This window comes from Hemitrygon akajei, unplaced genomic scaffold (assembly GCF_048418815.1).
Source record: "Hemitrygon akajei unplaced genomic scaffold, sHemAka1.3 Scf000048, whole genome shotgun sequence".
In the NCBI taxonomy this organism is placed as follows: domain Eukaryota; kingdom Metazoa; phylum Chordata; class Chondrichthyes; order Myliobatiformes; family Dasyatidae; genus Hemitrygon; species Hemitrygon akajei.
The window spans coordinates 5,457,083-5,483,446 of NW_027331934.1; the positions used below are offsets into that span (position 1 = coordinate 5,457,083).

Below are 26,364 nucleotides of genomic sequence, written 5' to 3' on the forward strand. Positions count from 1 at the left end.
ACACTCCACTGGTCACCGGCCTCTCTACAGAATATGACCAAGCTACAACCACTCTTTGCCTTCAGTGGGCAAGCCAGTTCTGGATCCACAAAGCAATGTCCCCTTGGATCCCATGCCTCCTTACTTTCTCAATAAGCCTTACATGGGTTACCTTATCAAATGCCTTGCTGAAATCCATATACACTACATCTACTGCTCTTCCTTCATCAATGTGTTTAGTCACATCATCAAAAAATTCAATCGGGCTCGTAAGGCACGACCTGTCCTTCACAAAGTCATGCTGACTATTACTAATCACATTATACCTCTCCAAATGTTCATATCCATAGCGACTTATCCAACGATGCTTTCCAAAAGCTGCAGCACATCCTCTTTCTCAATATCTACATGCTCAAGCTTTTCAGTCTGCTGCAAGTCATCAGTACAATCACTAAGATCTTTTTCCATAGTGAATACTGAAGTAAAGTATTCATTAAGTACCTCTGCTATTTCCTCCGGTTCCATACCCACTCTCCCACTGTCACACTTGATATCTCAGGGTGAGAGATGAAATATTTTTGGGGAATCTGAAGGGGAATTCTTCACTCAGAGGTTGGTGAGAGTGTGGAATGAGTTGCCAGTGGAAGTGGTGGATGTGGGTTCGAGTTAGACACTAAAGAGAAATTTGGGTAAGGACATGGATGGGAAGTGTATGTAGGTAGTTGGCAGTAAAAACACAAACGGGTCGGTATTGACTAGAAGGGCCGAAATGCCTGTTTCAGTGCTGCTGGGCTCTGTGACTCTAATAATATTCTGATATGTAATTTCCACAGTCATGTGCTTTGCTGCTAATTATCGAACCCAGTAATTTACAGCATGGGTGTAGAGGCTGCCCAGTGACTGTTCCCTTGATCAAAGTCACTGGGACGTCTCATCATTGAGCAGATAATGTCTTCTCCATTCTCTTTCACTCAGTCCATCACTCAACACCTTCCATGTTTACAGGAAATCACAGAGCACACAGAGAAGGAAACCGTGACAGAGGATTCCCTGCTTTTCCTCAGACCTGGTGATGGGGAAAGGCTCGCAGTCCCAGAGAGTGATGTGGGAATCAGGAATGAGTTGGCAAAGTTGGACAAAAGGCTGAAAGAATTTCTGCAGCTCGGTACGGTAAAACAATGCACCGAACTGAAAATAACATTGAAATATTGCTGACGTAACAAAGTACGTCAACAAAGTTCGGCCCATCATGTTGAGCTCAACCAAGTAAATTAGCAACCAAATGGCCACTAAACTGATTCCTTCTGCCTGCACAATGTCCATCTCCCTCCATGTTCTTCACATTTATGTGCCTGTCTCAGTGACTCTTAAAAGTCTCTAATATATCTGCCTCTACCATCACCCCAGGCATTCCAGACACCCACCAATCTCTGTGTGAATGAACTTGCCTCTCACATCTTCTTTGAACTTACCCCCTCTCAGATTAACTGAGAAAAAGAATCACAATAAACATGCGATTGTACTGGAGTGAGTGCCATGGTCCGGTCCGTGAAATCCGCATTCCGGTTTACGGTCCGGTTCATCGATCCTCATTCCGGGATTTCCTGTTTTCCCTGGGTCCAGTGGCTGCCTTAATTGAGGCACCTGATTCTCGTTTTGTGATGGCTCCATAAATTGCTTCGGGATTCATCTTCAGTCTGCTGGACTGTTCTCTCCTTTCTTCCTGTCCCAGCACTTCTGAAATTCTGGCAGTCAGTTCGGCATCTTATATCAACAGTTATTTTGGCACTAACCTTCGTCAGTTTCCTTCGCCTGCTACCTTGCCTGTATTGCCGTCAGGTTCAACCGCCGGAGTGAGACTGGAGCCTCGGCATGCCAAGATATGGACCTATCTATTGCTGAGTTTGGATCTGTCTCTTTGTGCCCCTGTGTTTAGTGTCCATCAAGGAAAGAGTCCCGGCCTTAGGAGGGTCCTGACTCTGTACAGATCCCCGGCCCTAAGTCCTGTTCCCAAGGAGGGGTCCTGGTTCTGTGTTCTGTGTAGAACTCCAGCTCTCAGACCTGTTCCCAAAGAGGGATCCCGGCTCTGTGACCCTGTACTCCAACACCAAGGCTCTGTGTTCCAAGATCAAGTCAGGGCGCCATGTTCCAGCCCCGTCCAAGTCTGAGCTTCGTGTCCTCATCCAGTTCTGGTGCCTCACTGAGCCCAGGAGTACCTCGCCCAGCCTGGTGCTGGAGATTCCTCGTCCAGCCCTAGCCACGTCCAAGATCCTGGTCTAGTCCAAGCCACGTCCCTGTGATCCCAGTGTTATCTTGTGTCTAGTCTGTTCCTAGTCCCGAGTCCTCGACTGGATCCGGGTTCCGATCCCTAGTCAAGACCCATGTTCCGGGTCCCTGTCCAGTCTCTATCTCGGAGTCCTAGTCCAGACAACTAGTTCCAAGTTCCTCATCCAGGTCCCGTTTTCACATTCTGAGTCCTAGACCAGGCTCGGTGTGCTTGTCTCGTCCAGGGCCTGTATCCATGTCCAGCGTCACTTCCTCCTGACTTCCGTTGCATTCTGGATAATCTTAGCCCTGCTCCCAGTACTTCAGTGTCTGTGTCTTGCATTTGGGTCCGCTACCAGCGCCCCCCCCCCCCCGGTTGCAACATACATAAACCAGCCCGTGGCGTTCCTAACTATGATTTCCTCAATATAACGAACATTACCGAGAATCTGGAATCTGCAGCGTTCGCGGTTACAGAGCTACTGACTTGTTAAGTGATCTTTATATGAGCGTGGAGGTAGAGGTAGAACGCTACCTCCCTCCATTGCTGAGGAATGGGAGGAGAGTGAGGTGTTGAGAAAGTTGTGTGTGGAAAGTGGAGAGCGGGTAGCTGCAGATGAAAGTGAGTGTGTGGAAAGATGGTGGGGAAAAGAGAGGAGGAGAAAGAGAGACCATAAGACATGGGAGCAGAATGAGGCCATCTAGCCTATCGAGTCTGCTCCGCCATTTAATCATGACTAAACCTTTTTCCCTCCTCCTCAATCCCAGTTCCCGCTCTTCTCCCCGTAATGTTCATTGTCATGTCTAATCAAGAACTTGTCAATCTCTGCCTTAAACATACCCAATGATCTGGCCACCATCGCTGCATGTGGCAACGAATTCCACACACTCACCGTACTTTGGCTCGGGAAATTTTTCCGGATCTGTTTTGAAAGGGCGCCCCTCTATCCTGAGGCTGTGCTCTCTTGTCCTAGACTGTCCCACGATGGAAAATATCCTTTCCACACCCACTCTGTCCGGGCCTTTCGAAAGGTTTCAATGAGATTCCCCCTCATCCTTCTGAATTCCAGCGGGTACAGATCCAGAGCCATCTAACGCTCCTCGTGTGATAACCCTTTCATTCCTGGAATCATCCTTGTGCAGCGCCTCTGAACCCTCTCCAATGGCAGGACATCTTTTCTAAGATGACTGGCTCAAAGCTGCTCAAAATACTCAAGGTGAGGCCTCACCAGTGCCTTAAGGCCTCAGCATCACATCCTTGCTCTTGTATGCTAGACCTCTTGAAATGAATGCTAACATGGCATCTGCCTTCCTCACCACCGAATGAGCCTGCAAGATATCCTTCATGGTGTTTTGCACAATGACTCCCATCTCCCCCTTTATCTTAGATTCCTGGAATTTCTCACAGTTTAAAAAATAGTCCGCACATTTGTTTCTGCTACCAAATTGCATGACCCTGCATTTTCCCACATTGTACTTCATTTGCCACTTTCTTCCCCATTCTCCTAATCTTAATCCTTCTTCATCCTACCTGTTTCCTCAACACTGGTGCCCCTCCACCAACCTTCGCATCATCTGAAAACTTGGCAGCAAAACAATCTATTTCATTATCTAACTCATTTATATAAAGCATAAAAAGAAGCGGTCCCAACACTGACCCCTGTGGAACTAGTGACTGGCAAACAACCAGAAAAGGGTCCTTTTTATTTTAACTCCCTGCGTCCTGCCAATCAGCCAATGCTCTAACCACTTTAGTGAATTTCCTGTAATACCATGGACTCTTAACTTGGTAAGCAGTTCATGTGTGTGCACCTGGTCAAAGGGCTTCTGAAGTTCCTAATGTACAGCATCCAATTCATCACCTTTATCTAACCTACTTGTAATCTCCTTGAAGAATTCCAAAAGAGTCATCAGGCAGGGTTTTCCCTGAAGGAAACCATGCTGACTTTGTATTATCTTGTCCTGTGTCACCAGGTACTCCATCACCTCACTCTTAACAATTGATTCTAACATCTTCCCAACAACTGAGGTCAGGCTAACTGGTCTATAGTTGCCTTTCTGCTGCCTTCCTCCTTTCTTAAAGAGTGGAGTGGCATCTGCAGTTTTCCAGTCCTCCGACACCATGCTGGAGTCTAATGATTATCGCAAGATAATTTCTAATGCCAGCAGAATCAATAACGCTACCTCTTTCAGCACCCCAGGGTGCAGTTCTTCTGGTCACGGTGACTTGTGTACCTTTAGGTCTTTCAGTATTTTGAGCACCTTCTCTCTTGTAATAGTAACTGCACCCACTTCTCTTCGTTCCCACACCACAATATCAGGCGTGTTGTTAGTGTCTTCCACAGTGAAGAATGATGCAAAATACTCAATTAGTTTCATCAGCCATCTCATTGTACCCGGTTATTATTTCTCCTGCCTCGTTTTCTAGCGGTCCTTGATCCACTCCAACTTCTCTTTTATTTGTAATATACACTTGGGGAAAAACTTTTATATTCCACTTTGATATTATTTCTCAGCTTGCTTTCATATTTCATCTTTTCCCTTCTAATGATTTTAGTTGCTCGCACTCGTGTTGCGATCAAATTTTCCAAAGGTTCTTCTACTTTAAGCTCCCTAATCGCCTCCCGTTCATTATATAGCACCCAATCCAGTACAGCTGATTCCGTAGTAGGCTCAATGACAAACTGCTCTGAAAGGCTATCCCTCGGGCATTCAACAAACTCACTCCCTTGAGATCCATTACTGACTTGATTTTCCCAGTTGACCTTCATGTTAACATGTCCCATGACTGCCATAACATTGCCCTTTTGACTCGCCTTTTCTATTACCTGTTGTAACCTGTGGTCCACCTCCCAGCCACTGTTAGAGGCCTCTATATAACTGCCATCAGCGTCTTTTTACATTTGCTGTTTCTTAACTCAATCCACAAGGATTCAACATCTTCCGGTCCTATGTAACATCTTCCTACCTTTACCAGTAGAGCCGCACTACCCACTCTGCCTGCCTTCCTCTCCCTCTTGTATAACATGTAACCTCGGGCATTCAGCTCCCAACTGCAATCATCCTTCAGCCACGATTCAATGATGGCCGCATCATCATACCTGGCAATGTATGATGTTGAGAGTGGACAGTCACGGGGGATATAGAGAGGGGGATTTAGAGATGGTTGGAGCCAGGGGAGAGAGCTGGAGAGTGAGGAGAGCGAGGTAGAGAGAAAGGGATAGAGGGCTAAAAGAAAAGGAGAGGGAGGGTTGTTTTTTTTTACGGAGACTGGGATGGAAAGGTGGAATTGGTGGGGGAGGGAGTCGGCGTGGTGGGCTACAGAAAGGGGTGAGGAAGGATGGGTGTGCAGGATACCGAGGTGGTGGGGGTAAGCTATAGGGGTGGCGAGGAAGGTGAGGTGAGTGAAAATGGCGTCAAAGAAAGGAAAGGGGGGAGACGAGTTTGCAGCGTAAATGAGTGAATGAGTGCAGTGCGGAGGGTGTGGTAAACTGACCGGGTTTATAGAAAGGAGGGTTCAGTGTTTTGGGTGGCGAGGAGAGTGGAGCGATTTGGAAGGTAAGAAGGAGAGGCTGGAAGAAGAGTCCACTGTGAAGGGGAGCGGCAGTGAGGAGTCATGGATGAGTGAGAGGCGGTGCGTCTGGTCAGAATGATTAAACTAACCAGTTATTTATCCACAGTGGCGAATATGTTAGTCACGGTTGAGATTGTGGCCCTCGTCTCGGAATTCCACAGTGAAACTTTTACCGCACATGGCCCCGGTTCTGCAACCCGACGCTGGGGTGGGGTAGGGGGTGTTGTGGGGTGAGGCGGGGGTTGGGGTATTGCGATTTCCACGCACTGCTCCCGATCACTGTGTCGAACTGTAAATCCGTCAGATCATGGCCTCCCATCCATGAACTTAACCACGTTTCTGTATGTACACCAAGTGAGTGTATATTGGACAGTGAAGGAGGCCATCATATCTTGCGGAGGGATTTGGATCAGCTGGATAAATAACAAATGGACCTTCGGTAGGAACCAGGAGGCTAGGGTTTACAGATTAAAAGTCGGACACTGATGAGTGTGTACAACAATGGGGTCGGGGAATACAAGGTCACAATGCGTTGGAAATGGCGTCCTATGTGGATAGGGTCGTAAGGAAATGTTTTGACGCAATGGACTTCATGTACTGGGTGCAGGAGATGGGATGTTATGTTGAAGTTGGTGAGGCCTAATGTAGAGTATTGTCTGCAGTTTTGGTCACTTAACTGCATGAAATATGTAAATAGATTTGTAAGAATTCTTTGAAAATTTACAAGGATGATGCCGCGATTGGAGGACCTACGTTATAAGGAAAGATTGAATAGGTTAGGACTTTATTCCTTGGAATGTAGATTTCCGGGACATTTGATAGAGATTATACAAATTATGAGGCTTACAGGTGGGGTTAATGGAGCGGAGGGTTGGGAAGAGAGGGATAGACCGGGGGAAAGGGGAATGAAAGACGAAGGATGTGCAGAGGAGAGTATAGTGGTGGTGAGGTGGGTGCTGACGGAGCGGTGCAGAGCTAGAGGCGAGAGTGTGGGCGGAGAGCGAGAGGGTTGAGAGAGTGCAGAGTGAGTGGAAAGACTGGTGGAGAGAGGGACAGAAATGTGAAGGGTAAGTGGAGATGGAGCACACAGGGGTGATGATGGTTTCACTCATCTTTCCTCCTCTTCTCCACTTCGCTTTCCCCACTCTCTTCCCCACTCTCTTCCCATCCCCTCTCCCGCTCTCCATGACCCCTGTAGAAGATGGTCTTGATTGACGCTAACCAACTCGCACCTTTAAACCTCGCCTCCAGTTTGCACAGAAATCCATTGAAGACACCTTCCCCGCTCTACAGCCTGAAGAGGTCAGTGCATTTCATCACAGGTGGCCATTTCCAATCCGCGGCTCACTCCTTCGCTGGTTGTCAATCAGGTCGTCATACCCTCCCTTCGGGAATTTAACACAGGTGAAAATTTTCAGTGAATGCATCTCTCCCTCCCAGACGACATTCTGACAACAATTTTTTACTGAAGTTCTTCCCTCACTCCCTCCATGGTTCCCATTTTGGATCAGCCCATCACTCCTTCCCGTGTTAAATCATTTGGCCCTTTGGAATAAGCGACATTCCAACAGAATATCGAAAGTTTCTTTCGAAACATACAGTCGGGAGACTAGGTGTCGGACACTGGGATATGGACAGTGGAATATGGACAGAATCTTCACAGAAAGGCCCTGTCCTGTGTTCACATAATCTGTCGCATTGTGCTGTCTATAGTCAGCACTTAGAATTGATTGGGCAGAAATGGTTTCTGATTGAAACAATATCTGGCACCAATAGAATCTGCTGCTGAACCTAGGTTTTGTCTGAAATCGAGATGGTATGTTGTTTCTGTAATCGGTACTATTGAATGGAAACTAATGCAATGAGCTACCTGCACAATCACAGTCAATTTGCAGGTAGATCCCTGCGCTGTCGCGGTTGTAGCCATTGGTCACGGTCCATTTATATTTTTCCTGTCATTTTTGTACAAATGTACATCTACAACCTGGCCTCGGTTCCGTCACCCAGCTTACAGCATCGCGTCCTCTCTCCCTCATCCCCTCGGGCCGACTCCCCAAAAGCCCGCCAAAACTAGCTTACAGACCCAGAAGAGAGAATAACATTAATCCCAATTGGTTAACAAATGAATGCAATTCTCGTTATCAGTAAATTTTAACCCAAACAAGCTTCCAGCGCTCTTTTATAACAAAGAAGCATTCTTACATTTAACAAGACAAAGAAGCCATTTTGATTAACAGACGGAGTAACAAAGAGGAAACGCCCTTTACACTCTCCCCCCACCAAATAAAAGTCATGTCCTCATGACTTCTAAATAACTCCCCAACTCTTCCTGCCAATACACACCCTAACCCAGGCACAAACAGTGATATTGCTCCCCAAACAGTAGACCTCACGCCCTGTTCCTCAGGCGCTACATAGATCAACTTATCTGGGAGTTCCTTAACCCTCCGAGACCTCCGTACCCCTTCAGCAAAACCCTCCAGGCTCGGACACAACCTCGGGTCCGCTTGCCAACTCCTCTCTCAATCTCTCACTCATAACCCCTTGCAACTCTGAGCCCCCTGCTGTCCACGGCTAACCCTCCCCACTACACCTGACTCAGTGCTAGAAGGGCTAAAGTTCTCTTCCTCAATCGAGGGGAAGTTAGCAAAAGGCAGCATGTACCACACATCCAGCGCATCATCCTTCGAATCCCTATTCTTCCTCACTTCTGCGATCGGTAGCTGCTGTTTGATCTTCTCCAAATGGAAGCACGTGGCCTGCACTGCTCCCCCAGCCTCTTCAGCCTCCCGCAATCGAGACATCAGCTTCCTCTCTGGCTCCTCCAACTCCCGCCACAGTCTCAACAATTCTGTATTCACTGCACTTATCTCCAGCTTTTCCTTCCTGATGACTTCTTCAAGGTCAATCTTCAGGGTTTCCACTTCATTTGGACTGTCGATGGTCATCTTCAGGTTCCCTTCAAGCTTCCGCTTCCCTCTTCCAAGATCTGTCCGCAATTGCTTCACCTCCTCAAACTCCCCTCTCCGGGCTCTCGGTTTGCTGTTACTCTTAATCAGATAACTTTCTTGGTCTTCCACCTGATTCCGGGTCACTTTCTCCGGTTTCTGATGAGAATTTGGCCTATCCATCTCCGCTTCAAAGTTGACTCCGTAGAGACAGTCACTCACGAGCTGCGACCTTCGCCAGATCTGACACGTGACCAGAGAAAGCTTTAGCTCTTTAGTTCTCAGTCGCTCCTGCAACAGTCTCGCTTCAGATTCTCCCGAGGCAAATCCAAATACCAGGAGAACATCCACATACGCCAAAACTCCAGACACCTCCACATCCCCCATGGTCTTCCACATGCCCCGCGGGAAGGTTGCAAGAGCTCCGGATATGCCCTGTGGCATCTTTCCGGACGGGAAGAATCCTAGGGGACCTATAAAGGCCGTCTTCTCCTTGTCGGCCTCACTAATCGGGATCTGGCAACATCCACTCCACAGATCCAGCACCTTAAACCACTTCGCACCACCCAGACAGGCCATCGCCTCTTCGGCCCTCAGGGCCGTATTCTGGTCACTATACTCCACACACACGCTGCCTACGTCTCCCACGGCTTCAGGGCCCAGTCGCCGCGACCTCTCTCTCTCACCGAGGTGTCTTCAGCGGTCAACTCCCCTCCCTCGTGGTATTTCGGAGCGTCCACTAAGAGGGTCTCACCCTCAGATACTTGCCCCAGGCAGTACCACCACCGGCTCTCGTTTGAATTCGGTACCGGCCCGTGGCTATTACACAAGTCCTCCCAAGCAGCTCGAAACTCTGGGTTTAATAATAATAATAGACAGTACACCATATGCCATTAAATGATAACACTTTATAGATATTACTAGAACTATGTGATTAATAATGATACAATATATATAAAGGAAAAGAAAATAAAGAAAAGGCGCCAAGCCTTATCAAAGTCCAAACCACTTCGTATACAACTGTTGGAGCTCAATTAACAAAATCTTCTGGCCACCATTTGATCCCCTCCGATCTCCTCGATTCGTAGCTCAGGACCACTCGAAGTGATCAACCAAGCACATCTATCTTCGTCTTCTCTCCTCGCCGAACATCCTGGCCTCGGACCCCCACTCGGGGTCCGTTCCTCACCCAGTTTACAGCATCGCGTCCTCTCTCTCTGTCACCCCCTCGCGGCGATATCCCCAAAAGCCCGCCAACAATAGCTTACAGACCCAGAAGAGAGAATAACATTAATTCCAATTGGTTAACAAATGAATACAATTCCCGTTAACAGTAAATTTAACTCAAACAAGCTTCCAGCACTTTTTTATAACAAAACTAAGAAGCCATTTGATTAACATACGCAGTAACAAAAAAGGAAAATAAACCCTCACAAAGAAGAAACCCTCTTATACTAATAAGAAACCCCCTCTACACAACGTTCTCATGGATGCTGCCCGACCTGCTGAGTTCCTCCAGTGTGTTGTACGCGTTGCCTTTCCCAGCGTTTGAATGCCACCGATCCTTGAATGTGGAGTTGGAGATGCGAGAGAAGACAGCGCCACACTGGCGTTTAATATTGTGGATCTGTGAAAGATAAATCAATTCTGTATCAAATCCCATGTCGCAGGTACTTACTGTCACTGCCAAACTCACAATGTACACCAGAAAGGCCACTCGGTCTATCTGCTCTCTGCCCAGGTTTCTGTTCCATATCCGTATTTTAAAAATTATCTCTCACTCTCCCTGTTGCAACTTGTCACGGCTCCGTGGGAGAAGAGATTTCCCTTGAATTTCTTAGAATCAGAGAAATCTGCAGCAAATTACAGGCCCTTCGGCCCACAGCAACCAACTCTAGAAAATGCCTAGAATTACCCTACGACAGAACCCTCTATTTTCCTAAGCTCCATGTACCTCTAAGATGCTCTTAAAAGACTCAATTGTACCCGTCTATACCACCGTCGCTGGCAGTGCAGTCCACACACCCACCACCATCTGTATAAAAAAATATATCTCTGACACCTCCATTGAACTACTTCCAAGCACCTTAACTATGCCCCCCATGTGTTAGCCATCTCAGCCCTGGGGGGAAAAAGCCTCTGACTTTTCCCACGATCAATGCCTCTCATCATCTTATACACCTGCATGAATTTCCTGCATGATTTTCTCCAGGCTAATTAACACGATGAGCTCAGTGAGTATTTGACCTTCCCCATGGCTCTGGACTAAGGTGGTTAAACTCCTATTTCCCTGCTCTTTTCAAATTTTGTGTCATTTTCACCAATTTCAAAACACTGTGCCTCAGACAGCTGGGTTGCTGCAATGCACCTCTAAAGCCTGACAGCAGACAAGCGAGTGAATCTTCAGTGGAGCAGAGTCAGAAACCAAAGAGTTACCAGCACCAATCAGGGCTTTGGGGCTCTGGAAAGAGATGGGGTCTGGAGGTTACGAGCAGGAGGAGGAAGAGGAACAAGACCAGCAGGATGTGGCTATGAATGAAAGATGAGAAACATTTGGAAACTGGTTAATTGAAAAACAAAATGGTTAATTTCTACAAAACATTGCAGGTAATCAGCAGGTCAGGCAGTAAATGTGGAGAGGAAGAAATGGGCAGCATTTAAGCCGAGCCCCCCTTCAGCATGTCTAGACTGTGTATTCCTCTGCTTAGTTGCTGCCTGAACTGCAGAGTTCCTCCGGTATTGTGTGTGTGTGTGTGTGTGTGTGTGTGTGTGTGTGTGTGTGTGTGTGTGTGTGTGTGTGTGTGTGTGTGTGTGTGTGTGTGTGTGTGTGTGTGTCTGTATTTCCAGCAACTGCAGAATCTCTTTTGTTTCACATCTGCATTTGTAAGAGGATTGTACTTTGGCATTAGATACACGAAATGCATGTTGATAATGAGTGTATCGTTTATGGGAGCCGCTTTCTGCGTTAAGAAAGCTGCTGAGTTTTCTACACACACAAAAAAACTGAGATATGGACATGGAACCGATGCTTGCAGAAATTTTTAATGGCACCATGATTACCCATAAAGCCCCGCGGTTAAAATTTCGCTGTCGTTTGAAGCACCGATCAAATGCGCAGGCGTCAGGATTGCTGCCGGCTCTGATAATTACGCATGCGCGCAGTATACAAAATGTCGGGAGGAGCGGAAAGGTAAGGGCTTTTTCGACTCTAATTGAGTGACAATTGCTGTGAGAACCGGAGACTGTGGTCCGAAAATCGGCACAGGCAGGTCTTTTTCCTCTCTCTGAGCCCTACGATCTGTATACGGGCCCCGGAGAGCTTCCGGCTAATCAGGGAATGGGAGCAGATAGATCTCACAGACAAGAGTTGAGCTCTAGCAATCTGAAAGCAAGGATTAGGAATTCGGAAAAAGAGAACAAAATCTTTCTATCAGCTGTTGAGGAAATCACCTTTGTTCTGCCTCCAACCGCAGCAAGAGAAAATCTGCAGCGGCTGGAAATCCAAGCAACACACAAAATGCCGGAGGAATTCAACATTAGTACTCTTTTCCATAGATGCTGCCTGGCCTGCTGAGTTCCTCCAGCATTTTGTGTGTGTTGCTTGTTCTACCTCCTCTTGTTCTGGACTTTTCTACCGGTGAGAACATGTTTTGTCCCATTCTCTCTGGGTCCGTAATAATATCAAACACCTTTGTCCTGGGAAACAAGCAGCTTTAACATCACAAATGTGCCAGACTCCAATGAGACAGATTACTGCCCTTCCCTTCATATTCATTGGCATTACCATCACTGAGTTCACCACCATCAGTCATTGGGGGAGGGTTCGGGGGAATATTTATGTAGAGTACAGAAACTGGGGATGCCTGTTTGCATTTTGGTGATGCAAAAGTTACTGGAGAATTTGCAAGTGGGAAGAAGTGGCGTGATATTTGGAAATCTGACTTTTTAAAGCGTAGTTTAGCAAGCAAACCACATATGGACAATATGTGAGAAAATCCTCCGTTACCCGTTCCAGGTTGTGTGAGAGTGCAGATGAACTGGATCAAACCCAGAGGAGATCAAAGTTCCTATTGACAGTGATTTGCCAGCTGTTAGAATGAATGCCTCTCTATATAAAATTCACTGTGCACATCTTGTCACTGGGTAAAAAATACACAGTACAAGATTTATCTGCACAGTAGTTATTACAAATTAGAGGGGAGATTATCACAAATTAGAGGGGTATTGGAGGGAAGGAGGGGAGACCTCCAGTGTCCCTGATGCCCTCACCTACAAGGTGTGCATCCAGCTGCAGCTTGTAACCCTGCATTTTAATGAGCTGCAACTTGAAATGGGTGAATTCCAGATCATCCAGCAGTTGGAGGGGGTGATAGATATGACATGGTGAGTTACACCCAAGAGGCAGGACACAGGAAACTGAGTGAGAGTCAGGAAGGAAAATGAGGTTAAATAGGCATCACAGAGTACTGTAGTGGCCATCCCCCACAACAACAGGTGGACCACTTTAGAAGCTGTTGGGGGGAATTACCTGGCAGAGGAGTCAAATGATGAGGGGTATTGAGCGTTTGGGTGGCCAGCAGTTTTTTCCCAGGGTTGAAATGGTTAACATGAGGGGGCATAGTTTTAAGGTGCTTGGAAATAGATACCGAGGGGATGTCAGGGGTAAGTTTTTTACACAGAGAGTGGTGGGTGCGTGGAATGTGCTGCCAGCTGTGGTTGTTGAGGCAGATACAACAGGGTATTTTAACAACCTCTTAGATAGGTACATGTAGCTTAGAAAAATAGAGGGTGTGTGCTGGGGAAATTCTGGGCAGTTACTAGAGTAGGTCACATGATTGGCACAACATTTTAGTCGGAATGGCCTGGAATATGCTGTAGATTTCTACGTTCCATTTTGAACAGTGAAGTAACTTCTCTTCTTTAAACTCTACCGGGTCCACAATTTTAATGCCGCTTTTCCACACTCCCATAGACCCTTTGTCCATCTCCTGAGTAAATAGAGAATGGAAAAATATTTAAGATCTCCCCCATCTGCTTTGTTTCCACACGTGGATTGATATTCCGGTCTTCCAGAGGACCAACTTTGTGCCTTGCAATCCTTTTGCTCTTAATCTCTCTCTAGAATCCCTGAGGATTATCCTTCACCTTTTCTGTGACAGCGACCTCATGCCATCCTTTAGCCATCCTGATTGATTTCTTATGTGTTCTCTTGCATTTCTTATACTCCGTAAGAAACTGACTGCCTATCCCTGTTATGCATTTCCATTTTGTGCTTTACCAGGGTCTCAATATCTCTTGAAATCCAAGGTTCCCTACAGTTTCTATCTTTACCTTTTATTCTGACATACCCGCTCTGTACTTTCAAAATTTTGGTTTGAAGGCCTCCCATTTACCAAGCACACCTTTGCCATAAAACAGCCTGTCCCAGTCCACAGTTGCCAGATCCTAGTGTTGATTCCAGGTGTTGATCCATGCCCTGAACACATCCACCTTTCCTACACTGCTCCTTCCATTGAAATATACAGGGCTCAGCATATTCACTGCACCATGCTCAACTTTTTCTTTCCTGACTTTGTCTGAGGCCTGAACATCTGTCTCCACAACCTCTCTATTATCTGTTCTGTTATTCAGGCTCCCATTCCCCCTGCTACTTTAGGTTAATCCTCCTTACCCCCACTTCCCAGCATGCACCTCAAAGCATCACCCCTTTGGCTTTCCTCTCCCAGATCAATAAAAAGGAGGTGCATACCAGGTACAGGCAGATAGGAACAAATGGGGTACTTATGAAATACAGGAAATTCAAGTGAACAGTTATGAAAGAAATAAAAGAAGGCATGAGGTTGCCCCAGCAGACAAGGTGAAGGAGAATCCTCAGGGATTCTGCTGATATGTTAAGAGCAAAATGATTGCATGGGAAAAACTTAATTCTCTGGAAGATCAGAATGGTAATCCATAAGAAGGGATAACATAGACGGGGAGATTTTTTTTGCATCCGTGTTTAATCAAGAGCTGAACACAGAGTCTACAGAAGTGAGGCAAAGCTGCATCAACTTCATGGACCCTGTACAGATTACAGAGGTGGAGGGATTTGCTGTCTTGAGGCAAATTAGTGTGGATCAATCCCCAGGGCCTGACAAGTTGTTCACTAGGACCCTGCGGAAGACAAGTGCAGAAATTATCGGGGCCTAAGCACAGATATTTAAATCATCCTTAGTGACAGGTGAGGTACTGGAGGATTGGAGGACAGACAATGTTGTTCTGCTGTTCAAGAAAGGCTGTAAAAATAAACTAGGAAGTTATACGTTGGTGAGCTTGACATCAGTACTGGGAAAGTTATTGGAATGTGTGTGCAGGAACCAAGTATATACTGTAAGTATTTGGATAGGTGTAGACTGATAAAGGATAGACAGCATGGCTCTCGCCAATCTTATAGAGTCTCTCGAGGAAGTTATCAGGAAAGTGGATGAAGGCAAGGCAGAGGATGTTGTCCACATGGACTTTAGCAAGTCACTTGACAAAGTCTCATATGGGAGGTTGGTCAAGAAGGTTCAGTCACTCAGCATTCAAGATGAGACAGTAAATTGGATGAGACACTGTCTTTGGGAGAAGCCAGAGTGTGGTAGCAGATGGTTGCCTCTCTGACTGGAGGCCTGTGTCTAGTGGTTGCCACAGGGATCAGTGCTGGATCTGTTGTTGTTTGTCATCTATATCAGTAATCTGGATGATAGTGTGGTTAACTGGATCAGCAAATTTGTGGATGACAACAAGACTGGGGGTTTAGCGGACTGCAATAAGACTATCATGGCTTGCAGTGTGATCTGGACCAGGTGGAAAAATGGTTTTAGAAATTGAAAATGGAATTTAATGCAGACCAGTGTGAGTTGTTGCACTTTGGTATGAGCTACCAAAGGAGGTCTTTCACAGTGACTGGTCGGGCACGGAGGAGTGTTGTAGAAGAAAAGGACCTGGGAATACAAGTCCTTAATTCACTGAAAGTGGTATCACAGTTAGATAGAGATGGAAGGAAAGATTTTAGTTCATTGGCCTGCATGAACCATATACTGACAATAGATGGTTGACTTGTAGAAGACATTGGTGAGGCCTTATTTGGAGTATTCTGTGCAGTTTTGGTCACCTACCTACAGGAAAGATGTAAAAGAAGTTCAGAGATTTCAGAGAAAATTCACAAGGATGTTGCCATGTCTGGAGGACTTGGATTATAAGGAAAGATTGAACAAATCAGGACTTTATTCCTTGGAATGTAGAAGATTGAGGGGAGATTTGATTGTGATAGAGGGGCATAGATAGTTTAAATGCAAGCTGGCTTTCTCCACTGAGATGGGGGTGGGACTACAACCAGAGGCCATGGGTTAAGGGTGAAAGTTGAAACGTTAAAGGGAACATGAGGGGAAACTTCTTCACACAGACGGTCATTCGGGTGTGGAATGAGCAGCCAGCACAAGTGGTGCATGCAAACACAATTTCAACATTTAAGAGGTTCGTGCAGGTACCTGGATGGTAAGGGTTTGGGAGTGGGCAATTTAAATAGTTCTGCATAAACTAGATGGCCCAAAGGGCCTGTTTCTGTGCTGTAATTTTCTATGACTGTGACAAGAACCTGAAATAATACAAAAATTCACTCTAAATCCTTTTAACCGACGTGCGGACCAACCATTCACCTCAGCAGGAATTTTTTATATGGTGTTAAAACTGTGGCACTTTAAGTTAATAATACATAAAAGAAAATCCCAGATGCACGTCAAGAAAGACTATTTGTGTGAGACTGTTTTTGTTACTGTGGGGCCAGGCACCCATGCAGTTCAGCAGGAGGGGGGAATAATACCAATGGAGAGAGTCAAACTGAGTGAGGGTTCAAATTGGAGAAGGCCAAAATGCCCCATTCTTATAGAGACAGGAAGAGCATCAGAGAATTGATGGTCATTCCAGATACCAGCACTCTGCCCAGTCAGGAGATGATATCTCTGTCCAGCTTGGGTTGAATCTCACTATAACAGTGTGATACCAGATCAAACCTTGGCAACTCAAGTAATTACAACTGAAATATTGTCCTAAACCCATTGATGGATTTTGCAAATCTTTTTACAGGTTAAAAACGAGAAGGAATTTGTCTCCAGGAAGCTCAAACATGACACACCAGTTTTGCTGTTTCTGTCTAGGTATTTAAGAAGTGGAGCAAGGGATTCAATCGACCATCCTTCCTGCTCAGACAGTGGGGATGGATTCACTCGGTTAACTGACCAACTGGCACACCCGTCATTTTACACAGGAGAAAGGCCGTTCACCTTCTCAGACAGTGGGAATGGATTCACTCGGTCATCTCAACTGAAGGTACATCAGCAAGTTCACACTGGGCAAGGCCATTCACCTGTTCTGTGCGTGAGAAAGGATTCATTCAGTTTTCCCACTGTGGACACACCAGTCAGGTCACACCAGGCAGAGGCTTGTCATCTGCTGAATTTCTGGGAAAAGATTCACTCAGTCATCTGACCTAATGGCTCACCAGCGAGTTCAAACCAGGGAGCGGCCATTCACTTGCTCAGTCTGTGGGAAGAGATTCATTAAATCATCCCACCTGCTGAGTCATCAGCGAGTTCACACTGGGGAGAAGCCGTTCACCTGCTCAGAATGTGGGAAGAGATTCACTGAGTTATCCAACCTACAGAATCATCAGCGAGTTCACACTGGGGAGAGGCCGTTCACCTGCTCAGAATGTGGGAAGGGATTCAGTCAGTCATCCCACCTGCAGAGACACCAGCGAGTTCACACTGGGGAGAAACCGTTCACCTGCTCAGACTGTGGGAAGAGCTTCACTCACTTATGCAACTTACAGAATCATCAGCCAGTTCACAATGGGGAGATGCCTTTCACCTGCTCAGATTGTGGGAAGGGATTTACTCAGTCATCCAGCCTACTGAGTCATCAGCGAGTTCACACAGGGGAGAGGCCGTTCACCTGCTCAGAATGTGGGAAGGGATTCACTCAGTCATCCCACCTGCAGAGACATCAGCGAGTTCACACTGGGGAGAAGCCATTCACCTGCTCAGTCTGTGGGAAGGGATTCACTGATTCATCCACCCGGTAGAAACATCAGCGAGTTCACACTGGGGAGAAGTTGTTCACCTGCTCAGAATGTGGGAAGGGATTCACAGATTCATCCTGCCTACTGGTACATCAGCGAGTTCACACTGGGGAGAAGCCATTCACCTGCTCAGAATGTGGGAAGGGATTCACTCAGTCATCCCACCTGCAGAGACATCAGCGAGTTCACACTGGGGAGAAGCCATTCACCTGCTCAGTCTGTGGGAAGGGATTCACTCAGTCGTCCCAACTACTTGCTCACCAGTCAGTTCACAGTCGGGATGGGCCGTTGTTATGAATCCCTGGGTTGCGTTTGCTTTGGACTGTCATTTTAAGAGAGAGCGAGAGAGATTAAGAAGGTGAATCAGTCTGACTTGCAGCTTGTTTACATTGCTCGCAGCTTTTTTCGATTTAACTGAGGACACAGACTCTCAGAGACAGATGGAGACGAAGGAGGCAAAATCGAAGGATTGAAACTAGGGAACTAGTGGCCAAGCGTCACTGTTTGGAAATTTCCTATGCCCACAAGGGTGGGTTAATTATCGATTCACCGTACATTGAATGTGTAGTTGTCACCTCGTTTGATCCATAGGAGTGGATCTGATTTGGGGTGTCCTGTGAAGACCACTGATGTGTTAACCCTTGCCTGGGTGTGGTGTGGTAATTCACTTGAAGACGATACACCTTGTGACAAGTCACTTTCGGTGATAAATCGTATGTGGGTTTGGAACGACGACAAATAAAATCTACAGAGACGGTTCTCTCGTTTTACTACCATGGAACCTGTGGAATTCGACATAATTGCCTTCTCTCAACATTTTCCTTGGATTACAAATATCTCTCTCTCATCACCTATTCTGTGGATGAACTGAACTTTCATACTTTACCATCCCAAGACTCCAAGCCTTGTTTCCCCCGAGCTCAATAGTTTGGGAGTTTTATTTAAACACATATATACACATAACACTGTTAGCTTTTGTTTATCTTGCTTAAGTTACTATATTACAAGTAGATTCTAATAAAGATAGTTTTAGCATCAAAAACAGACTCCAGTTATAGTCTGTTGCTGCTGGTTCATTTCTAAAACGTTACGATTCGTAACAAAATTGGGGCCTGCATCCAGTATATGAACAGATTTGGGGGCGTATTCATTAATTATCAATTTCATCCTTTTTCATTTCTTTGTGTGTGGAAAATCAGCAGCAATGGATGCTGATAGATGTCTGTAAGCACCAACCTCTGAGGCATTAGAGGATGCCAGAAGGATTGAGTTGTTGAGCTTTGCTAGAAGTTTAAAACTTGCTAAGGTGAAATTGACAATGAGGAGGGCACAGAGGCAGAGGATAATAGCTGAACATTATGTATCTGAGGGTGTGTTTAAAGTGGAGGAGTTGGAGGTGTTTCCTGAAAGTAAACCTAGTGAGCTTGAGCTCCAGTACAACTGAGAAAAATTAAAGCTGGAGGCTGCGGAAAGGCAGAGGCAGTTTGAGGCCAGAGAGGCAGAAAAACAGAGAGAAGAGGCAGAAAAATAGAGGGAGGAAATAGAAAGACAGAGGCTGTTTGAGCTGGAAAAGATAAAGAGGTTGCAGCAAAGGGGTCTAGCGTTAGTCTCTGGTGATAAATTTGAGGCCAGTTGGGAAGTTAATTTGGTCCCTCCATTTGACAAGGCAGAGATTGATAAATACTTTCAGCATTTTGAGAAGGTTGCTCAGAGTTTAAAGTGGCCAGAAGAGGTTTGGCCTATTCTTTTACAAAGTGTAATTAAGGGGAAGGCTCAGCAAGTCTATTCTGTTTTGTCAGTTGATTAAGCAGATGATTATGTCATAGTGAAACAGGCTGTGCTCAAAGCTTACGATTTGGTCCCAGAATCATACAGGCAAAAGTTTAGAAATTTGAGGAAATCTGTGAACCAGACTTTTGTGGAATTTGCTTATGAGAAGTTTGTGTGTTTTGACCGCTGGTACACATATAAAAATGTGAATGATGATTTTAACAGCTTGAAAGAATTGGTTTTAATTGAAGAATTCTAAAAGTGCATCCCTGATTACATAAAGACATATTTAGATGAAAAGGATGCTGCCACTTTGCAGGAGTCTGCTAGATTAGCAGATGAGTTTGCTCTAACTGATAAGGTTAAGTTTATCCCGAATAAGAGCTTCCAAAAGAGTAGCAGGGATCACCAGGGTAAACCAGAAATTAAAGCTGGGACTAGTGACAAGAGTAAGGATGAAGGGAAACAGTTGAAGGAGAAATATTCTGGTCTTACTTGTTACTATTGTAAGAAAGCTGGTCATGTGATGGCTAATTGTTCTGTCCTGAAGAAGAAAAAGGAAAAGGAGGCAGTCCCAAATGCCTGTGTTCAGTATGTTGAAGCACCTATAAACCCACAGGGTCTTGAACATTCTATTGAGGCTCAGTTAAGGTCTGAGAGGTCTGACCGAATTAAGAAGGGATTCGATCATTTTATGTCAGATGGATTTTTATTAGAAAAGGAAGGGTGAACCCCAGTTCCAGTGAAAATTCTTCGAGATACTGCAGCTTTTAAAGCTTCACTTATATTAGACAGCGTTCTAAAGTTTGGTGATGAGACTAACACTGGTGAGGTAAATCTTATTGAAGGCATTGGGGGCGGCATGATTTCTGTGCCATTGCACAAGGTAAGTTTACTGTCAGGGTTGGTTTCGGGACCTGTTAAGATCGGATTATGCTCCAGTTTACTGGTGGAATATGTTACTTTGCTGTTAGGGAATGACCTGACAGATGGTAAAGTTGTTCCTGCAGTGCAGTTAACAACTGACCCAACCACTGATGACCACAGATGGATTTTAACATTTATCCTTCCTACACAGGAACTCGAAGTTTGGCTAAAATGTCTGCCAACGCAGACGAGTTTATAGCAGAACAAAACCGAGACCCTGAGATTGAAGCTTTAAAAGAAACAGCTCTCTCAGATGATGAGATTAAGAAAGTGCCAGTAGGGTATTATCTCAAGGATGGAGTGTTAATGCGGAAGTGGAGGCCACCTACTATACTAGCGAGTGAGGAATGGGAATTGTTCACCAAGTTGTAGTTCCTTAAGTTTATAGGGCTGAATTTTTAACTTTGGCCCACAGTATGCTCTTAGGTGGCCATTTTGGAGTGAATAAAATGGTAAACAGGATTACGAAATAATTCTACTGGCCTAATCTGAGGAAAGATGTTGTGAGCTTTTGCAGAACCTGTCACACTTGTCAAGTTGTGAGTAAACCTAATCAGGTCACCCCAGTGCCCCACTGTGGTCTGTACCTGCATTCGGTGAACCCTTTTCCAAAGTTATAGTGGATTGTGTTGGCCCATTGCCAAAGACTAAAGCTGCCCATCAGTATCTGCTAACTATTATGTGTACTGCATCCAGATTCCCAGAGGCAATACCTCTCAGAAATATTAAAGCTAAAACTGTGGTGAAGGCTCTTACCAAGTTTTCTACATTTTCTGGTTTGCCAAAAGAAATCCAGTCTGATCAAGGACGTGAATTTACATCTGGATTATTCCAGCAGGTAGTTTATGAACTGGGAGCTGAACAAATTACATCGTCTGCATACCATCCAGAATCACAAGGGGCTTTAGAAACATTTCATTCTACCCTCAAAACAATGATTATGACATTAAAATGTTGAAAATGGAAAAGACTGGGATGAAGGTATACGTTTGCTTTTGTTTGCAGTAAGAGAGTCGGTACAGAGATCACTGGGCTTTAGTCTATTTGAACTTGTATTTGGTCAGAGAGTGAGGGGACCTTTGACCTTGTTAAAGGAACAGTGGATTGATGGGGATGTACATGTTAACTTGTTAGACTATGTTTTGAAGTTCAGAAATAAACTACACCAAGCCTGTAGTCTAGCGAGACAAAACCTAAAGATTTCTCAAAACAAAATGAAGTGTTGGTTTGATAAGCGGGCTTGCAAAAGAAAATACCAGGTGGTGGATAAGGTGCTTGCCTTATTTTCAATGTTGACGAATCCACTTCAGGCGAAATTCAACAGACCGTATGAAATAGTCTCTCAATTTAATGATGTGAATTATGTTATCAAAACGACCGACCGACGTAACCTAACACAGGTGTTACACATAAATATGATAAAGCCTAATTTTGATAAGCAGGCACCGTCTGTGAGTGTTGTTGTCAGAACATATGAATCTGGTAACCCTGAGAATGAAACAATTGACTCGTCTGAGACTTTTCACAAGCCAAACATGGTCCCAGTTAGGCTAATGAACTCGGTTGTTCCAGAAAACACTGCTAACAAGTTGTCTCATCTGCAGCCAAAGCAACAACAACAGCTGAAGGAATTAATTCTGAAGTTTAAAGATTTATTTCCCGATGTTCCCAAGCAAACCACGGTCTCAGTACATGACGTAGATATTGGTCAAGCCAAACTGATTAAACAACACCCATATTGCATGAACGTAGAAAAATGTAAATTGGCTGAGCAAATGTTGTAAGTGGGGAAACAGATTCGATATGTCTCAGAAGCAAGGACTTTGGACAGAAAATGATTTTATTTACAAAAGGCAAACGTGGGAAAACGGCAACAGAAGCAACAGGCACATGCGCACAATTTACAGCAGTCGTGGGGAAAGTCGGTTCGGCAATAAAACACACATGGACAATTACTAACGAACGTTGGGAAATCGCCTGGGAACAAAATACACGCGCGCACACCCGCAAACACACAAGGGAAAATTCTGTACGATATCCGCCTGCCCTTGACCCTGTGCAGGCACAGCTCTGTGTTATTAAAGACAGTAATCAACGCTCCCATCCTATTCAATGCACAGCTCACTAACAATTCCTCCAGCGCCGTTCCATGGTTCTCAGCCTGGAGTGAAGCAGGGTGGTCCCTTGAAGATGGCAAAGGGAAAGCATACGTGGCACCCTTTATAGTGCACAGGGATGGAGGGTCCAGCGCAGGTAATCTAGAGGGGCCAAAGGCTCCGTGCCAGCAGACTTAAGCCGATTACAAAGGCCAATTGCTCGAGGCCAAGTACAAGGCTAATTAAAGCGGCCAGTGGTGAGGTGTGTATTTGGCAGGTGGCGTGCCTTCCGACCAGGTAGTGGGTAGCGTTGTCACGTGACAGTCACGACCCCCTCCAATACAGTCTACCCCTCGGATCCACGCCACTCGCCAAGCATTACATGTAACAGAGTGAGAAGGAAAGTAATATATCTTAATGGAAGTCTTAAACTTAACTATTTGTATGTGTCTATACAGAGCTAAAGAAAGGCAGACGTGCTCTGAATGGTTTGGTAAGCACAGCATAACATACACACAGCGATGATAACGAGAGGTAAAACGTAGAGAGAAAAAGCAATTACGGGGAATTTCACGGGTTCCACGGTGGTAATTAATAAATATCAGTGGTGGAAGATCCTCCGTCGAGCCGTTCCAAATCCACACACGGATTACCACCAGAGTGATCTGTCACAGGGATGCCGTCTTCAAGGGGTTACCACATCACACACCCAGGCAAGGGGTAACTTCGAGTGGTACCAAAGGACATTCCCAAATCCACTCCTTTGGATTGTACGGAGTGACAGCCACTCATCCGATGTGTACCGGATCGATGATCACCCCACCCTTGTGGGTGTAGCAGAGTTCCAAATCCCCAGCTTCGACAAGCTGGAACTGCTGCCTTTTCCAGGTTCGCTCCTCTCTCTCTCTCTCTTCTTCCGACTCCTGACCGTGACTGTCTGTGTCCTTGTTTTAAAGGTAAACAAGCTGCGAGTCGGTCAGTGAACAACATCATAGTCCTGCCTCACTGAAGCGCTCTGTTAAAGTGACAGTCCACAGTGAACGAAACCTGCGGGTCCGTAACAGCGCATTGATTGGCGAGGAGGGGTCAAACCTTGATTGGCAGGTGACGTGCCTTTCGACCAGGTAGTGAGCAGTGCTGTCACGTGACTGTCACGACTCCCTCCGATACTCTAGGTCAAGCAATGTTCTCTCAAACCGCTCAGTCTCAGTGTACTCCCGGCGACCTTTCCCTCCAGGCGACCAAGAACGCTCGGAGTCGGCTTTCCTCCAGCAGCTGGTTCTTACAGTGCCAGTGCCTGGATCCCAGCTCAGAGCAGAAGAAGAAGAACGTCCTTAACTCCTGGTGGAGTCATCGGGCGCCGTCATGACAAGCTTTTTGCTCCGATCTTTCCGGTGATTGCTCATGGCGTTTCTGTAGCATTCTCCAGTTTTATTTTTACGAGGTCGAGTTGCCAGCTCGACGCTCAACCCAGCACGGATGGAAAGCGTGCAAGGGAGCCGGCTTGCTTTGAACTCGGGACCCTTCGCTCCGGAGTCCGGCGCTGATGCCACGACGCCTCAGAGTGCCGGGGACAAATTCCATCCACACAAGGTGATGGTTCGAGGACGACATTTGCCGCATGCAGTTTGCCGTCGCGGGGGAGCTGTACGCTTGAGAGACACAGAGGCGGTCTATTCGGGAATCTCCCCCTCTAGACCTTCTCGAGAAGGCTCCAGAGTCAGGATGTAGATCCCGCCAGGCGTCCACCAAGTCAAAGGGGCCGACTAACTCCTTTCGCTTCTTTGCCGACGCTGTGTCGCGCTGCAGATTGCAGAGGTTCTCCACCTCGAAGGTACATTTGAAGTCCCCACCCCCAGGATCCAGGGAGCTCAGTAGAGTGGACAGCTGACGGAATAGGGAGTAGGCGCGTCTGCATCACCCCGCCCCTCAGGGCATACACGTTGATGAAATGCAGAGGTTCACCATCCAGGCGCACAGCCAGATGGAGCAGGCGGCCGGGCTCGACATCCTGAGCTTTTACCATTTCCGGCTGGAAGGTCGAGACCAACAGGATCGCCACCCCGCTAGAGCTGGAGCTGAGGTGGCTCATGTATACCCCTCCCTGCCACTCCAGGGGCCAAGCGGACTCGTCCCCCGGGATGGTATGGGTTCCCTACAGGAAACTCACCGTATATCTCCCATCGCTGAAGACTGCGAGAGTGTTTTATCTTCGGAGAGAACCCCAGCTACCATTCAAATTGAGACCAGATACAGTGAGCTTCATGTCGGGAGCAGACTGGGCCTCAGCACCAGAACCCTTCCCACTGAGAGCGGAGGCGCCCTCAGGCGCACTATCCAGAAAGAAAGCAAAAATGCTCAGTTATAGATAGATAGATAGATAGATACTTTATTCATCCCCATGGGGAAATTCAACATTTTTTCCAATGTCCCATACACTTGTTGTAGCAAAACTCATTACATACAATACTTAACTCAGTAAAAAATATGATGTGCATCTAAATCACTATCTCAAAAAGCATTAATAATAGCTTTTAAACAGTTCTTAAGTAGTTTACTTAAATACATTAAATACAATCAACCCCGGCACTTAACATATCTTACTCCTGGCGGTTGAATTGTAAAGCCTAATGGCATTGGGGAGTATTGACCTCTTCATCCTGTCTGAGGAGCATTGCATCGATAGTAACCTGTCGCTGAAACTGCTTCTCTGTCTCTGGATGGTGCTATGTAGAGGATGTTCAGGGTTTTCTATAATTGACCGTAGCCTACTCAGCGCCCTTCACTCTGCTACCGATGTTAAACTCTCCAGTACTTTGCCCACGACAGAGCCCGCCTTCCTTACCAGCTTATTAAGACGTGAGGCGTCCCTCTTCTTAATGCTTCCTCCCCAACACGCCACCACAAAGAAGAGGGCGCTCTCCACAACTGACCTATAGAACATCTTCAGCATCTCACTACAGACATTGAATGACGCCAACCTTCTAAGGAAGTACAGTCGACTCTGTGCCTTCCTGCACAAGGCATCTGTGTTGGCAGTCCAGTCTAGCTTCTCGTCTAACTGTACTCCCAGATACTTGTAGGTCTTAACCTGCTCCACACATTCTCCATTAATGATCACTGGCTCCATATGAGGCCTAGATCTCCTAAATGAGCGTGAGCTCTGCGGTCTCGGGGGCCGACTTCTTCATGTGTTTGGATTTCTTCCTCACTTTCCTTCCCCGCACAGGCTCCGCCCCGTCCCTCGCCTGAACCCCCCTGCACGTAGCCTCAGGATCAGCCGCCTGATCCACAGGGGCAGGAGCAGGGGCCGGCACAGGGGTAGGAATAGGGACAGGGGTAGAGACAGGGTCAGGGGCCGGCACAGGTGTAGGAGCAGGAATGGGATCGGGGCAGAGCTAGCAGGGGCAGTAGTTCCCGAAGTGGACTCCCTAGGGTTTCGGGTACTAGGACAGTCCCTCCGAAAGTGCCCCACCTGCCCGCACGCATGGCACCGTGGGCGCTCAGAGCTCCAATACACCTGATAATCTACCCCCTCGTTCCGGACAGTAAACCGGCCCTCAACTTCGTCCCCCTTTTCCAGCTGCATGAATACCTCTCGCCGGAAAGAGATTACGGTACGGAGGGTGCGTCTCCTGAATTTGTGCCTGATGGCAGTTATTTCTGACCATACTTGCCCCAAGCGTGCTAGTGCAGGAAGCAGGT

At 46.4% G+C, this 26,364-nt stretch overlaps 1 protein-coding gene across 1 annotated transcript in view; it reads right to left on the minus strand.

The window, feature by feature from the left end:
- Positions 1-26,364, minus strand: part of LOC140720895 (uncharacterized) — a 222,558-nt gene that overhangs the window by 64,559 nt on the left and 131,635 nt on the right. The window contains 4 exon segments of the mRNA XM_073035741.1: positions 5,213-5,345; positions 7,139-7,203; positions 8,827-9,080; positions 24,168-24,546. Of these exon segments, the coding sequence (XP_072891842.1) occupies positions 5,213-5,345; positions 7,139-7,203; positions 8,827-9,080; positions 24,168-24,546 (831 nt within the window).